This window comes from Thunnus albacares, chromosome 10 (assembly GCF_914725855.1).
Source record: "Thunnus albacares chromosome 10, fThuAlb1.1, whole genome shotgun sequence".
NCBI lineage: Eukaryota > Metazoa > Chordata > Actinopteri > Scombriformes > Scombridae > Thunnus > Thunnus albacares.
In genome coordinates, this window is record NC_058115.1 from 12,041,003 (window position 1) to 12,056,696 (window position 15,694).

The window sequence follows — 15,694 nt, forward strand, 5'->3', positions numbered from 1 at the left end:
GATTATAGTGAAGTCTTTTAAATGTGTGAATACTCTCAAATTGGTTTTTGAACGAGAGAGCCAAAGTTCATATACCTCTGTGGCTTAAATATGAACTTCTTGTTTTTTGGGGTTGATGTGTGACTTTGTGTCTATTATTATCTATCACCTAACACACAATAATGAAATACGTAATAGGTTAATGGAAGTCATGGGGTTGCTTGTTCTGCAGAAAAGCATCTATATGATCACATTCTTCATTATAAATCCATTATAATTTTGTCATTCTGTTTGTCCATGCTGTGTTTCTGTAATTTGTGTTCTATTCAGTACACACAACATCTATTACATGTCTGTCCATCCTAGGAGAGGGATCCCTCCTCTGTTGCTCTTCCTGAGGTTTCTTCCATTTTTTTTTTCTCTGTTAAAGGGGTTTTTTAGGGAGTTTTTCCTCATTCAGTCAAGGGTCTAAGGACAGAGGATGTTGTATTGCTTTACAGATTGTAAAACCCCCTGAGGCAAATTTGTGATATTGGGGTATACAAATAACATTGACTTGACTGTACATATGAAAGAGTTCATTTGAAATGCGAAGTATGATTATAATTGTGTAATTGTTTTTTTTTCTTGTTTTTTTCTCTATATGTATTTTGCCTCATATCCTTGACTCCTACAAATATCCTCTCATGTTTTTTCTATTTCTGATCTTATTTTTTATGTTCACAAAAACATTAAAGTTGCAGCATAATGTAATTTGTGAGGTCCTGTTTTATATAGATATTGATTATGCCATTTAAAATCACATTAAAGGAGTAATAAAAATTTACAGCTGATATCAGTACTCTCTCTTACTGTAGTTACTGTATTTATGTGATTTCCCAATAAGAGTTGACATGAACTAGTGCAGCTATAGCTACACTGAAGTTGGCCTACCATGTCATGTCTTGACGTTCGTTCTACAGCCTCGTGATATTGGTAAACCTAACATGACGTTGCGGTCTCCTGTTTGACAAGCATTGATTTAAACCAATTGAAAATAGAGCTTTTTTCTGGTAAACCAATAGGATCGCCAGGATTCCCCCATAGAGGCGGTCTTTCTGAGAAACAGTGCGTATCGGGTTAGGTTGCTAGAAAGTTAATGGCTGGGGGAAAGAGATCCTCCTCAACCCTCGCTTCGGGAGAGTTTCTGGATTCCCTGAAGTAAAATAACGCAAATATCCTAAAAGAAAGAGCCTGGACGGACGTTTAAGTCAACAAGTAGCTCGTTAACACACGTTATCGTGAACATAAGTATGCAGGATGCAGTAGCCGGGACGGCAATGCTGACGGACGGCTTCGAGGACGAGATTGACTCGGTGACTCCTCGCTCCCCAGCGGCAGGGATGGGGGTAGGAGCGACGCCAGGAGGAGTCGGACTAGGGGGCATTGGGATTGGTGTAGGTGGGAAGAAAGTACGTTTGTACGGCGAGCCTGGCGGGCCTGCAGCAGAAAGACTGGATTTCAAACTAGCGGCTGCGGCCGTCCTCTCCTCGGGTCCAGGATCCGGTAGCGACGAAGACGAGGTTTCAGAGGTAGCTACGCTAAAACTAAGCTAAGCTAAGCTAAGCTAGTTAGCTAAGCCTAGCAGAGAGCTAGGCAACATTCCTCTTCTTGCGCGAGCTGGTTGCTAACGAATTAGCTCGCAGTTGGCAACCACCCCCCTCCCAGGCCGCTGAAATTACGTAAAATAAACCAGCACTTTACTCGAATAACACCTCTCTGTCACTTCCAGGTCCTTATGAAGAGTTTTGATGTCGATAATGTTTTGGTTGAGACACAAGCAGTTGTTCACTGCTAGCCGGCTAATATGTTTTATTTATGCCGCGCAGGCTGTGAGTACGGCCTAGTTCAGGGTGTTGCGAGACGACAGCACCGAGCGAGGCCGTCGTCTCGCAACACCCATCACAAGTTTGCAGCTCTTCCAACAGCCTTCCAGCCACAGCAAATGGAAGATGCCCGTTAAAAAAAACCCACGGACGTACACCGGCCAGCTAACTATCTGCCATTTCGTAGTTGTGGTGCAATTACGTCACTTTTCCAGATCATGTAAATTAACTCCGATCAGCTAACTTTTCTATACGTTTAGATTACGTTTTTCCTTGCGGAACTATTCTAATTTTCGACAGCTGGTGTTGACAAATAAGTCAGTTGTTTTTTTCCCCAATCTTTCGCCTCTGTCGATCAGATGGCCACTACCACCGTGTCAACTTGATTTGCGTTGTCACAATTGAGAGTTCATGTTGAGAGGTTTCCCAACTTTCCATGTGCTGGCAGTCACACACGGGGGACAGGTGTGATGGCATCTCCTCATCTCAGCTAAACATACTGTAGACATGTTTTATAACAGCTCTGAGGGGATGCATAGATTATCCAAAATATTTGTCTCCACAGTACGAACGTGATGTTGTACCCCCAAAAAATACCTTCTTAGATGGCAATGTGACAAAACCACACCTTGGGGGAATTTGTCAAAATGATTGAAAGGTTACCAGTCAGACTTACTAAATGCCATGTCATAACCAAACCTTTTTGACTAATGTGAGCTGCCGGTTTAAAGACATTAAGACTTCTCAGCCATACTATTGTCATGTAATTGAGTTGACTATATCATATGACCGTGGCAGACAGAGGAATGGAACTTGTCAGACTGCTAGATGATGAATATTTGATTTGCACAAATTTATCAAAGGTCTCATTTTAATAACATTTTCATGGTAACTTAATGTTCATTGTCATCTAAAAGGTAATGTTGTATTCGCTGTCAGGAACACTATCATCAAGGAGTAGTGGGTGTGGAGAGAGTTGGCGCTGCTGCACTATACACAGTACCTGTTGAGCTGTCTATTGTACCTAAATAATATCTGACCAGAGGGGAAATCTGTCTGAAACCAGCTACAGCCATGACAGTTAGACATGTAAAGATGTCAGCTGATACCAGTGTCAATATAGCCTGTCATTTCCATCTGAGCATCAGCTGCTAAGTTGCAGATGAAGAAAATATCAAGTTTGACAACCACATCTCGGGCAGTTTAATTGAATCCAATTGCAAATGTATGGCTTCCGTGTCATGTTTCTTCACTTAGCCAGCCTACTATATAAGCCTGAAAGGGAGCGTTTGTTGTGGTGCTTTACTCCAGTGGAGAACTTGCTGCTCTGGGCAGTAGCTAAAATCTGAGCCCCAGGATTAAGCAGATGCCATTCTAGGCCTTTCCAGCTCTGTGGATACCAACACTCTGGGAACTGTAGTTCATTAATAGTGAAGACTGATGTCCATTGTTGATTATAAAAGCCTTTGTAGAGCTACATCCCCCATGGGTTGTTGTGCTCTTGTGTTCCTATCGTATAGCTGAATTCCTCCACATTGCTGAATGCTGACTCTCTACCAACATTTGCTTTCAGGGCCAGGCCCTAAAAGCCTGCTGCTGCCTATGGATTTACATAGCAAGATTTTTACTTTATCATTTTTTGACAGAAGTTGAATTGCAGATTGTTGAATGACAGTGATTTATTTTACTTCTTATAAAATCTCACCTTCTAGGTAGGATGTTTGCCTAAGTTAGTTATAATGTATGTCATATTTGTCACGCACGCTATAGCTAATGTATAAATCTGGTCAACTATTCAGGATAAATGTTTGACTTTAAAAAAAGACAGTGTGTGCTACAATTTAATAAGGTTACGTGCATGGAATCGTGTGAATCAGTCATTGGTGTATGTAATTTAGGTGTTGTTTTTATTTGTTTTTTTCTTGCTAACGCTGTAAATATGGGTTAGCAAACCCAGATGTCAGTAGAATGTCCCTCCCAGATGAAAATCAAAATACTATCCCATGGCAAAGTTTAATCTTAGGTGAGGGCTTTGATGAGTGATTTTAAAATGACAAGCTCTAATCTGTAGTTTTAATTTGGCCTCTTGGTATAATCTGCTTTATTTTTTAATGTTGGTGTAGTTTTGTTTTTGTATCTAGCACATGTATTTAGACGGGCTTAGCTTTGAAGTTTATTTTACCTGTGTACCAAAATATGTCATGAGCAATTTCCACAGCTACCAATGGTACAACTAAGAAATTATGTTAAAGGTACAGTCTGTGATCCAAATATAAACAAGTGGCATTACTAACATTTAAAACACAGGGATTTAACTGGTGCTTACTCTGAAAGTAGTGGACTAAATATATAAGTTTTGAGTGTTTTCTGATGAAATGTTTAGATTGTTTACATGGATAAAGTTGATAAATTCAGGAGTAAGACTGGCCAGTATATTTGATTATGATCAGATGAATAACAAAAAATGTAAATTTTTAATCTACAAGTCACACAAAGTAGTATTTGTATCTAGTTCTAATTTATATGGCACAGAATACGAATTTGGCCTTACAAAAATATTAATACAATTGCAGCTACTCTTACAAGTAAATAAAACATTGATTGTTGTTTTAGTAAAGTTTATGTTATCTTGACCCACTTGAGGGGTTTTAAGATAAAAAAAGGTCTGAAAGACTGTAATACATGATAGCCAACAGGGCCAAAGCTCAGGTATGAGATTGTGGTGCTGTACTTGGGCAGCTGACTCTCAGCTGAATCTCTCCATGTGTGCAAGGGTTGTAATTCCCGGCCGTAGCACTTCCTATGCTGTGACTCGCTTATCCCCGTGCTCTTTTTTTTCCTTCCCTCTGTTGAACGGTAAATAAACAAGGGCGGCATGCCTGGTCTTTTTATAGCTAGTGTATTTGTATGTCATCACATATTATTTATATTATTCTGTATAGAGGGGGCACTTCTATACAGAATAATGTAAATAATATGTGATGTGCTAAGGACCATAATACAAATGTTTTCACATTGTCATTTTCACACTTTCTGATAAGTTATTCTATTTTATTACGAATGTACTATTTTACTAATACTGGTTCAGGTCCTTGTCTCCTCCTCTGTAAAGTTGTTGAGCAGGAAGCTAACGATTCTTCTTTTACACTCCTCTCTCTCTGTCTCTGCCAGGTGGAGTCATTCATTTTGGACCAGGAGGACCTAGATAACCCCATCATGAAGACAGCATCAGAGTTGCTTTTGTCCAGCGCCACAGACGGAGTAGATTTGAGGACTGTTGATCCAGAGACACAGGCCCGACTTGAAGCTCTACTGGAAGCCGCAGGTATGGCTGCTTTGTCTGAACTTAATTCAGCTTTAAGACTTGACTCATGTTGATTTGTAGTTGACCAGTATTCCACTGGCCATACCTGTTTTGCTCCAACCAGTCTTAATTTATGCAGCACCTCAGCATCAGTAAAACAAAAGTCTCTCTGTGTCAGTTTTTCTTTTTCCTATCCCGTTTCCAATCCAAACAAGAGATCTTAGTTTGTATAAAGCTTGAGGCAGAAATGGCAATAAAGAGGACATGCTGGTACTGCAAGTGTCCTATCAGCACATAGTTTGAAAGTGATTTGAGTAAATTAGTTTGATTAGAACTTGTAATCTAGGTGTAAGAAGGACTATGTAGATTAATCCATTAGGGCTGGGTGTCCTGGCCTCGTTTGGGCTTATGAACATTACCAGGCAGATTAACGCTGCAACGCGCTTGAGCCTCCACAGCATGCAGAGAGCCCGTGTTGAACGGCTAATGGCTAATCTTATCGTATTCCCCTTTCTCCCTGACTAGTCAGAAAAGAAGAGGTGGCAACTTACATCATCTGTTTGTTTAAGGTCCGTTACAACAACAACAATAACAATAATAATAATCATAATAGAAATATAATTTGTCATAATTTTTTCCTACACTGGATTGTGAGGAGTATTATATTGTTTTTTATAACATCAGCAGAGAAAGGAGTGTTGTGGCAGGAAGACTTGGACAGCCTCTATTCATTCTCAGCATGAATAAAATAGCCAAATACCAGACCTGTCAAGACCATCACCAGGGAAGATGCCAAGTGTCTGGTGATGTCTAGGGGTTGTAGACTTCAGACAGTCATTGACTGTAAAACCAAATAATTAGAGATGCACAACAATATCAGCATGTCATTGATATTGGCCAATAAAGGCTTTAAAATGAAATATTGGCATCGGCCCGAAATGAACATTTCTCCCGATATGACAGGCCGATTCGTCACCTCCTTGTCCTCTGTCGCCTGGCTGTGCTTCCCTTCACGGACTGTTTCACCCTGATGGTCCCGGTGTTTCCTCTGCAGGCTCCACTTCACTCAGCTGCCCGACAGATCTGCTGCTTCTTCCCACTTTAACCTCAATAACAAACCGGGGCTCGGTGCTCCAGTTGGACCCACACGAAGAGCTGGGGCTAGCTGGGTGGCCAGCTGGCTGTGCTTCCCTCCGGCCATGCTGTGGCTAACGCTCAGCTAGACTCCCAGCTAGCCCTGGCACTTTGTGTGGATCCAACCGGAGCACCAACCCCTGGTTTGTTCCTCAGGTTAAAGTGGGAAGAAGCAGCGAGTCTATCGGGCAGCTGAGTGAAGTGGAGCCTGAGGACGAAGTACCAGGACAGTCCGCAGAGGAGCTGCTGTGTTCGGCTGCACAGATAGAAAACACCTTGTCTGACAGAATGTACCACTCTGTTTGAAAAAACTTACAACAGCGGTTGGCAACCAGCGTATTAGGCGCGTTACTGCCACCCTCTGCTCTGGAGTGTGGACCAGAGATTAAATCCTACACATTAATCCTGTCTGTCTAATAAACTTAAAGAAAACTCTACTGCTCGATCCACTTGGCAGGTTCATTTAAGTTTCAATGCTGAGCTCCTGAACTCCAGTCTTCCTCAGTTCTTCCTTCATATATTGTCTTTCTTGGTCATACTTAGTATAATCTATGATTGCATGCATACTAGTCTCCTCAGCCAGGTGGAAAAAATATGCGCGTATATCGGTATCAGCATCGGCAATCTGCCAAAATGATTTTGGAAAATATCAGCAGTAAAAAATAAAATATCATGCATCCCTACAAATAATAAACATAATGACTTTTACAATCAATTTGGTCTCCTAAAATTGGGGGACTATGTATAAACCTTTCCCAGACTATTAATTAACCAAAATGTGTGATGACTTAGGGCTGGGCAATATATCGATATTATATCAATATAGTGATATGAGACTAGATTTTGTCTCAGATTTTAGATATTGTAATATTGTGAAATGGCATAAGTGTTTCTTTTCCTGGTTATAAAGGCTGCATTAGAGTAAACAAATGTAATATACTGTTAAAGCTGATCTATTATTTTCCTTCACCCACCTAGTCATTACATCCACATTACTTAAGATTATTGATCAAAAATCTCTTTTGTAAATATTTTGTGAAAGCACCAATAGTCATCCCTACAATATTGTTACAATATCAATATTGAGGTATTTGGTCAAAAAGATTGTGATATTTGATTTTGTCCATATCGCCCAGCTCTATGATGGCTTTAACCTCATGGTGGTCATTTCATCTCCAATTCACTGTGCTGGAGCCAAAGAAAAAAATGTGACATTATCTTGTTACTTACAGTGGATAACTTTACTTTTGTTCACGAGAGTGATAAAGAGACGTTGCTCAAACCTTTTGGCACAAATGTTCACCGACACTCTTGATGGATATATTACAAAATTGTACAACAGGTCATTATACAAAACATTACAGGAAATACTTCAAGGAAAGTTGTGATCTATGCTACATTTAGTTTGGTTGTATTATGTAGGTAGGTAAAAGATAAATATAGGACCACAGTTGTGATCAGGTTAAAAGCCTTTATAGTGACATTCCCAATTTTTTGAAATACGTCACATAATGGAAAATTGCCTCGTATTTGGCTAGGGGTTTTCTGTATGAAATATCAAGCCTTTTGTGTTGTAAAGAGACTATTTATGCCAGACAGAATTAAAAATAAAAAATCCACATACAAGATATAAGACAAGTTGGCATATGTGGATTATTATTGGAAGCTACTGCTATTGCTAAACATACTTGGGTGACCTTGGGCTAATATTTCTCTTCTCTGTACTGGCTTGTAAAACTGTAATGTGAGAAGAAAAATGTCAGATGTATGAGGAAAAATGGCAGTAAGGTGTGAAAAACACAAAACCAGTGCATCAGTGTTTCATCATATCATGACTCCGTGTTTTTTAGACTTTTAGACCATATCAAGCCAAATAAAGTTTTTAACATGTTGGGATCGTTCTGCAAACTTAAACAAAGGGACACCTGTATCCTTCATGGATATTTAGAATGTTTTTTTTTTTCCTCAGACAATCTGAAAAACTTCTCTCAAATGATTGGATTAGCAGAGATCTGCGTTGCCCAATTTTTGTTAATTTTGTAACGATCAAATGGTCATGTGTGCATTGGTGGTAAAATGTGCAGCGCTCCGCAAACTGTTTCTGCTTAATCCTCACAGTTCCACTTCTGCCATCTGCACCATTTCCATTCTGGGGCAGTTGTACAACAATAGATAGGAGAATCATTGAATGTAAACAAGCTTGTTTACAGTAATGACTGAGTGAAAACCCTTACATGCAACCCTGTCATAATGCAGCCACTACGGAAAGGTTGGTCTGTAAGGACATCATCATAAGACTAATAAGACTTATACTCCTACCTTTTCTCATATCTTAGCACTCCCTTTGTCTGTCTTTTGAACGAGTTGGTCATCAATCCAACAAGAATTGGTATTGGGGCCCATCTGGGCATATTTTATAGGATCGGTATCTGCTGAAATAAAGCAGATCAAATGCTTTCATTACTGTACTGTGGTGTGTTTTGTCCACCTTAGCCTACAGTGCCAACATTTTGCTCGTATATTGAAGTGAAAAAAAAAAGATTGTGAAAAATGATTTGTGCACACTAGGGTGAGTGACTCTAAATTTTGATGTTCTGTATAGTGGAATGCACAGGTTCAATAAACTCTGACTGCCACTCTCTCTTTCTCATTGGCAAAGAGTAGCAGTGTACAAAACATTGAGCTAGCAGCTTCTCATCGTGAGCCAGTGTTAACCATCGCTTTCACTGTTTAACACAGAAGGTGACAGGGTCATATTAGCTATTGCTAATTTATTAAGTTAATTCTCTGCTTAACTTGATGGCAGGTTAAAATGAAACTTGGATGTTGTGGTGTCTGTACTCAGCCAATGATCATTTGTGAGGGAGGAACCTCTGTACTATAACACCGCTGTTCAGTTGAGAGTGAACTCAGTGTTTCTGTAGTTCCAACAACTCCAACTCAACAGATTTGTGTCAACACAATATCAGGTGTTGTTTTCTCCAGTTAAACATTAATTCATATCATAGTTAAAAGTTTTGAACCAGAACCTACAGTATTTGGATTAAGTAGGGCGATGTGTGCCAAAGTCAGAAGGCTACACCTGTTACGTATTAAATCAACATTGTATATCTTCTGCTGCTATCTAAATGAATAAAAGCAATGGATCAGACTAGGTATCAGTAGATACCCACTATTAAAGGACTGGGATTGGGGCTAGAAAAACTTGTTCAGGACATCCCTAATAATTTCCACACAAATTAGATAAATTCTCCCAAAACAATGTCAAACTCTAGTACTCTCAAAATGCTGAATGGCTCTTCTCAGATTATGTTGACCAGACATACAACAGACACACTTAACTTTACAAAGCAGGGAATTTTTATTTGTGAAGGACCTGGCAAATACAGACAGTTCCAAATGCTGTATATAGAATACACACAAATACTAATAATTAAAAAAATAAAAAGGACCAAGAGTAAAACTTTTTTTTAACCAGGTTAAAAGAGGTCAGTAGAAGTCAGACATCCTTTGTAATGACTGACCTGGTTAAGACGGCAGTACAAAAGTTACACATAATACTAAATACTTAGACACACAAAAGCTTAGATGTTCAGTGCAGTTCTGGTTTTGAGAAAGTGGCCCGACATGATTAATTAAATACAAGTCAAGAAGTCAAAAATGATAAATCAAAGGAAAAGATAACATGTCACGCGAAACTGTAGTTGAACTATAGATATAGCGTTTAATTAGTTTCAAAACCTGCACACATAAAAACCAGGCACGTGCACATGATACAAGCGCACAGAAGAGTATCCACGAGTGGAAAACCATCCTTGCAAGAGAGCATTTCTGCGCCGCGTACACAAATACACTCCCGCAAGCATGCGGCTGTAAAGGGCAAGAGCTCGACCCTCCCTACGCACTCACTGCTCAACATTCACTCATTTGTCAAATTGACTTTTGAAACCTTGGCGGAGGTGATGGAATAGACAGTCCGGTCATGGTCACTCTGACTTGATTGGCTGTTTGGTTTGATCACTGACAGAGTTGAAGACAGGCAGTTGCCTGAGAGAACAAAGAGAAACATAAATAATGATATTTAGCAGCTGATTCTCAGTTTTTTCCCCACTTACACTTATGAAAGAGTGTTAGACATCTTGGCGAAAACCTTAATGCTGTTTAAACCCACTCTCAGATTTCTGAAACCTTTACTTTGCTTTATGTGGCTCCTGAAAACAGAAAAAAGGGTGATTTCACTGATATTTTTCCATCCATACGGCATTAGACCAGGTGACTCCAGAGAGTCATTAAAACTCACTTTCAGATTTCAGCTCTTCTGTTTTTCCTTTCATATCTCACTAATACACGAGCATCACAGTCATCAAATGTACGCTGTCGACAGCAACCTCCGAACCTACTTACCAAAGTCTTTCCCATAGATCTAAATGCAGATGTCACTTTATTATAATAATGATATAATAATCTTTATTTATATAGCACCTTTAAAAACACAGTTTACAAAGTGCTTTGACAGACAAAGCAAAAGTTGTACAATGCAAAGCAAAGACACAACACAAAAAAACCAAACAATAGAAAAACAATAGAGATGATTAAATGACAATACAAAGATGCTCGAAAGACAACATTAAATTAAAGCAAGTCTGTAAAAATGAGTTTTAAGAACTGATTTAAAAGAAGTCACTGATTCTGCGAGCCTTATCTCCTCAGGCAGGTCGTTCCAAAGCCGAGGGGCCCTGATGGCAAAAGCACGGTCACCTTTAGATTTAAGCCTTGACTTTGGAACAGCCAGAAGGGCCCCACTTGAGGATCTAAGGCTGTGGGCTGGCTTGTACGGGGTCAACGTATCTGTTATGTAGTTTGGGCCCAGACCCAGACGTGCTTTAAAAGTGATCAGGAAAGTCTTGAAATCAATTCTAAAGCGAACAGGGAGCCAATGGAGAGAAGCCAGGATTGGGGTGATCTGATGTTGTCTGTTAAAACCAGTTAGAAGCCTTTAGTCACTGTTCCTATTGAAATACTAGCCGGCATAGTTCAACAATAATGGTGGTCACACCAAATGCGAAGCAAATTTTTCACATGGCGAGAATGACGCAAAATTTGCGACGTCAATATGCGAAATTTGAGTTACTTGTGTATTCACATGAGTTGAAAAAATCTGCCGTGGCTTGCTGGTAGACAGCTGATGAGAGCATGTTGGTGTTACTGATGATTTTTGGAGGAATAAACACACTAGTCCACCACACCAGTCACACCGGATTCAGCTCTAATCCTGAGTGGTTTACCAGCGGGAGGAGTTTATTTTTACACTTTTGGGATTAAAAAAATGTATTTCTCTTCACTTTCGCTTAACTTTCTCGACCTAACTTAGCCAGAGCTAACACTGTTGTCACACATCCCCCTCAGCTGCTGTCATCAATAGTAACCATCCTAAATGCTGTTGAGTTTATGTAATATAAAGTTACATTGTATGTAGATATCAATGTGTATAAACATGTCGCTGCTGTATTTATGACTTTAGATGACGTTATTTTGAGTGTCGATGGAGCAGCTTGCTCTGATTGATCTGAACTCCATTCAGAAAACAAGGATATAAAAAGTTGTTTGCTAATTGTCGGATGTAATCCATTACCATGTCATGGCACCAGATTGCCATTCTAGCACACTGGCAATATGTCGGGATGATTATAGCCTAACCTGTCCACTTACTACAGCATTAGCTATATAGACTAGGTTACATATCAGTAACAGAGATGTGTGAAATCCATCGGTGAAATCAGATGATGGCTTCTTCATTGATGATCATCTATCCTAAGCAATGACATCTTGCTTTATTTTAGAGTAAATGTCCGTAAATTTTCCTCCTCAGTGGCCAAGCCCAGTTCTGCGAGGGTGCAAAAGCGAGCACCCAGTTTAATATTTTGCACCCTCAATTGAAATTTGAATAATAAATGCCAAGTGCAGCGGGGTAGGTCTAAAGCTCAGTTCAGACCAAAGATTCATGATGAGACGAGTTGAAACTTGCAACTACTTGCAATACGCTGGTCTGCAAAACCTGCCAGTTTACACCAATACCACTAGACAAGACGTTGTATCGTCTCCCTTGCAACGACTCTCTGTACTTCCATTCTGACGGTTTTTCAGGCTTTTTTTTGTAGCTGTATATAATTTGAATATGAATAAATATGAAAATATGAATGAGGACAGTGACAGTGAGTGACTTGCTACAGTTACATTTCTAGTATTGATGAAACAGCAAAAACATGACTTCGCTACAAGCTGATTGGCTGTTAAAACAGGTGACGTGCCATGTGTTCTAAAACCAGCCACCTGCGACTCGACAAGCTGAGTCGCAGGCGACACCATCAGCCGGCTTCAGTCGAGCTGAGACGGGCCAGTTCACACTGCTGCAACCCTTCCCTGCAATGTTCTAAAAAGGTTTCGTCTCGTCATGAATCTTTGGTCTGAACTGGGCCTTAGGCGCACGGACTGTGTGGGCGTCTCCATGTACACCTGCTATTTTGGTTCATGTCTGTGCAGCAGCGCAACATGCAAAAGGGCTGAGTGAAGGTGAATATAGATCAGCGGGTGTGGTGATTAATAAATACCGTCTCTGGCAGGCATATCACTGCTCTCATAGCTCTGAAATAATTGTGCCAATCACAGTTAAATGTGATAACGACAGCTCAACAAAAGGAAAGCTTTTCTTCAGGAAATGTCTGGACGGTTCAGAGCGTCACAACATGAACACACATCACCACAGGAGTAGGTTTTTTGATCAGTTACTGAAATTGATTCAGTGACACCGTATATATGATTTATATTTGACTGATGCTATTTTAGCAATTATCATAATGTATCTCACCTTGTACATGGTCACATAATTTAGTAATTAATGTTATACAACAGCCTTTGCATCGCAATGTGTTTCTAGGATAAAACATGAGATGCTACTCTTACTAAAAAGAAAGTTGGAAAAGAGGCTACGATGACCTGCTAACCCAACGTCTCCTTCATAACAAAGCAGAATATCGATTTATAACCGACCAGTCTGATGGGTGCTGAGGTGTGTGTGATTATACTGTAGCAGCCTGGTGACATCAGGCAATTTAGTGAAGGTAAACAGTGAACAGAGTGTAATGGCACTGTGCTCTGGCACGGCACTTTTCAGAGGCTGCAGATTTATAAACATATCAATCCTACTGCCTTCAGATGCTGCAGGGATTTAATGAAGTGAAGGAGAAGCTTCTCATACAGTATACACAGCTGTGGACAACAGATAGTATAAGAATCACTCACATTCATTTATAGATCACTGCAGACTGATTTATTGACTTTCCTGCTTTAACCACACTAAATGTTATTTTCTGAGCTGATTTTGGTCGGAGAGTGTTTAATTGAAATAAGTTATTTATATTTTAAGCATTAATCTGTTGTTGCAGCACATCTGCAGCAAGTGTTTAGTTTGAAACACAGGCCGTCTGATACTGTATCAGTGGCCACTGTGACGCTCACAAAAACAAAAGGATTTTATAAGGCTGACGTATGACTGCAGAGTTCTACTATAGTCATACGTCATAGTTTTGTTTTAGCAACAGCTTAAATTTTTGAACTTTGAGCCCAAAATTGAGTTATTTGTCAAAAAAATATTTGGCGAACAGTATGGCTAATCAACATTAGCCAGGAAATGACTCAGAAAAATATTAAATATCGTAAAAATGCCAAAATACACCGGAGGGGGGGGCTTAAATTGTACGATGCAGTGCACCTGTGTGGAAACATCTCCATTCGTTATGTTTCTCCACTCATTTATTCTGGTTTTTCCTTTCATTAGTCACCTGTCTGTAGAGGATCATGTTGTCCCTGTAAACATGTCAAAGATTTGAGGAGAGCAATGCAGGTGCTTATGGGTAAACAAATCGTATACCTTTTCCTTCCTGGATTTGGACTTGAATCTGAGGATCCCAACACTGTTGCACTGTAAAGCTATAGACCAACACAGGCCACACCTAGGACCCTCTATTTGGCCATTTTAAAGAGCTAGAACCAGCTAAGGTCAAAACCTGGTTCTAACATGCTGCGGAGAACTTGATATAAAAGATTTTTTATTTATTCCTACCTAGTGAGCCATTTGCCAAGTCAGAGAGTTAGTTTATAGTTTTACAAATTATTATTCATTGATGTTGAAATAAGAGATGACAACTGTTTTTGTTCAGAACTTTAGTGAGCTGTAATGTTGACTTTCTTGCTATTTTGTCGTTTCTTAAACAAAAGTTGGCTAAAAAATGTTAATTTGCAACTTGGATGAAAATGTTTATTCAGACTACATACTGTGTTATTGGTACAGTGGGTGTAGGCAGCTCAGTGGCTAGACAGTAGCTAGTTCCAGTTAAAACACAACATACTAAATCTGCTTCAAGTCAGTCCTGACTTCCTGAGCTCAATGTCCATTTTTCTCATAGTGAAAAGATTTTCAACCTCATTGGGTGGTTGGTTATTTTTGTGTGAAAAGTGTGAAACAGTATTGTTACAGAAGTTTACAAATACACCTTCCAAAAAAAGGGTTAGAAGAACTCAGCTGCGATGAACACACTTGGTTTCTTTGTTTTCGTCTGAAGTATTTACAGTGCCTCACACCCCGATGTATGTTCAGTCTGTTTTTGTTTCAGTGAACTTCTTACATTCCCGGAGATAATGATACATAGTACAGTAAATCATTAATAATCAACTTCCTCGACCTCTTGTTTCCTCTGCCTTTGGGATCATTGCGAAATCCTCGTCTGAGAGCTGTACTAAGTTTAGCTCGAGTCGCAGGCCCAGTGGTAAAAACACAGGAGGACCACAAGGACTGGAGCTCACTTCTGCCTGGCTAATGGATGGGTTTAGGATGAGGCCGAACAGTTCAAAGCCAACTTTTTTTTTTTTCTTCTCTTTTGGCTGTTTTTAGTTTTACATGTGCCCTATAAACATACGATACCCCACACAGGTACACAAATACTCGAATGATTTCTCTGGTTGGGAAACGATCCTTGTTATGTCTCCTGAAAGAGATCCTTCAATGTAGGTCATTAGCAGAAGTTGTTTTTCTTCCTCATGCTGGCTCTTCCCTCTCGTTCCCCTCTTTGGCTTTCTCTTCTCTTTCAAGACAAATACACGTACACAAACACATTTTTCTCTCATATGGCACCTTGTTTTTCTTCCAGCCATGCTATTTTTTCCCCCCTCATGCTGACCACTATCTCCAGTTTGTTTCTCTCACATTCACTGCCTCTTACCCATCTATAATTCACACAGGATGAGACTTTTTATCTCTTCTACCTTTAACAGCCTGAACCTAAACATTGGTTACTAGTTTACAGAACTAACATTACTCCTCCTCACTTTATTCTTATATTTTTGTCCTGGTCACAGA

The 15,694-nt window shown here is 39.7% G+C and overlaps 1 protein-coding gene across 5 annotated transcripts in view; it reads left to right on the top strand.

The window, feature by feature from the left end:
- Positions 1–1,080: 1,080 nt before the first annotated feature.
- The window catches only part of ankhd1 (ankyrin repeat and KH domain containing 1), a 32,133-nt gene continuing 17,519 nt past the window's right edge, over positions 1,081–15,694 (top strand). For 3 of the 5 annotated variants that reach the window (XM_044364470.1, XM_044364472.1, XM_044364471.1), the window contains exons 1-2: positions 1,081–1,550; positions 5,016–5,169. In XM_044364470.1, the coding sequence (XP_044220405.1) occupies positions 1,272–1,550; positions 5,016–5,169 (433 nt within the window). In that variant the 5' untranslated portion in view covers positions 1,081–1,271. The remainder of the gene's footprint in view (positions 1,551–5,015; positions 5,170–15,694) is intronic. The other 2 variants (XM_044364473.1, XM_044364475.1) reach the window with 1 other exon arrangement.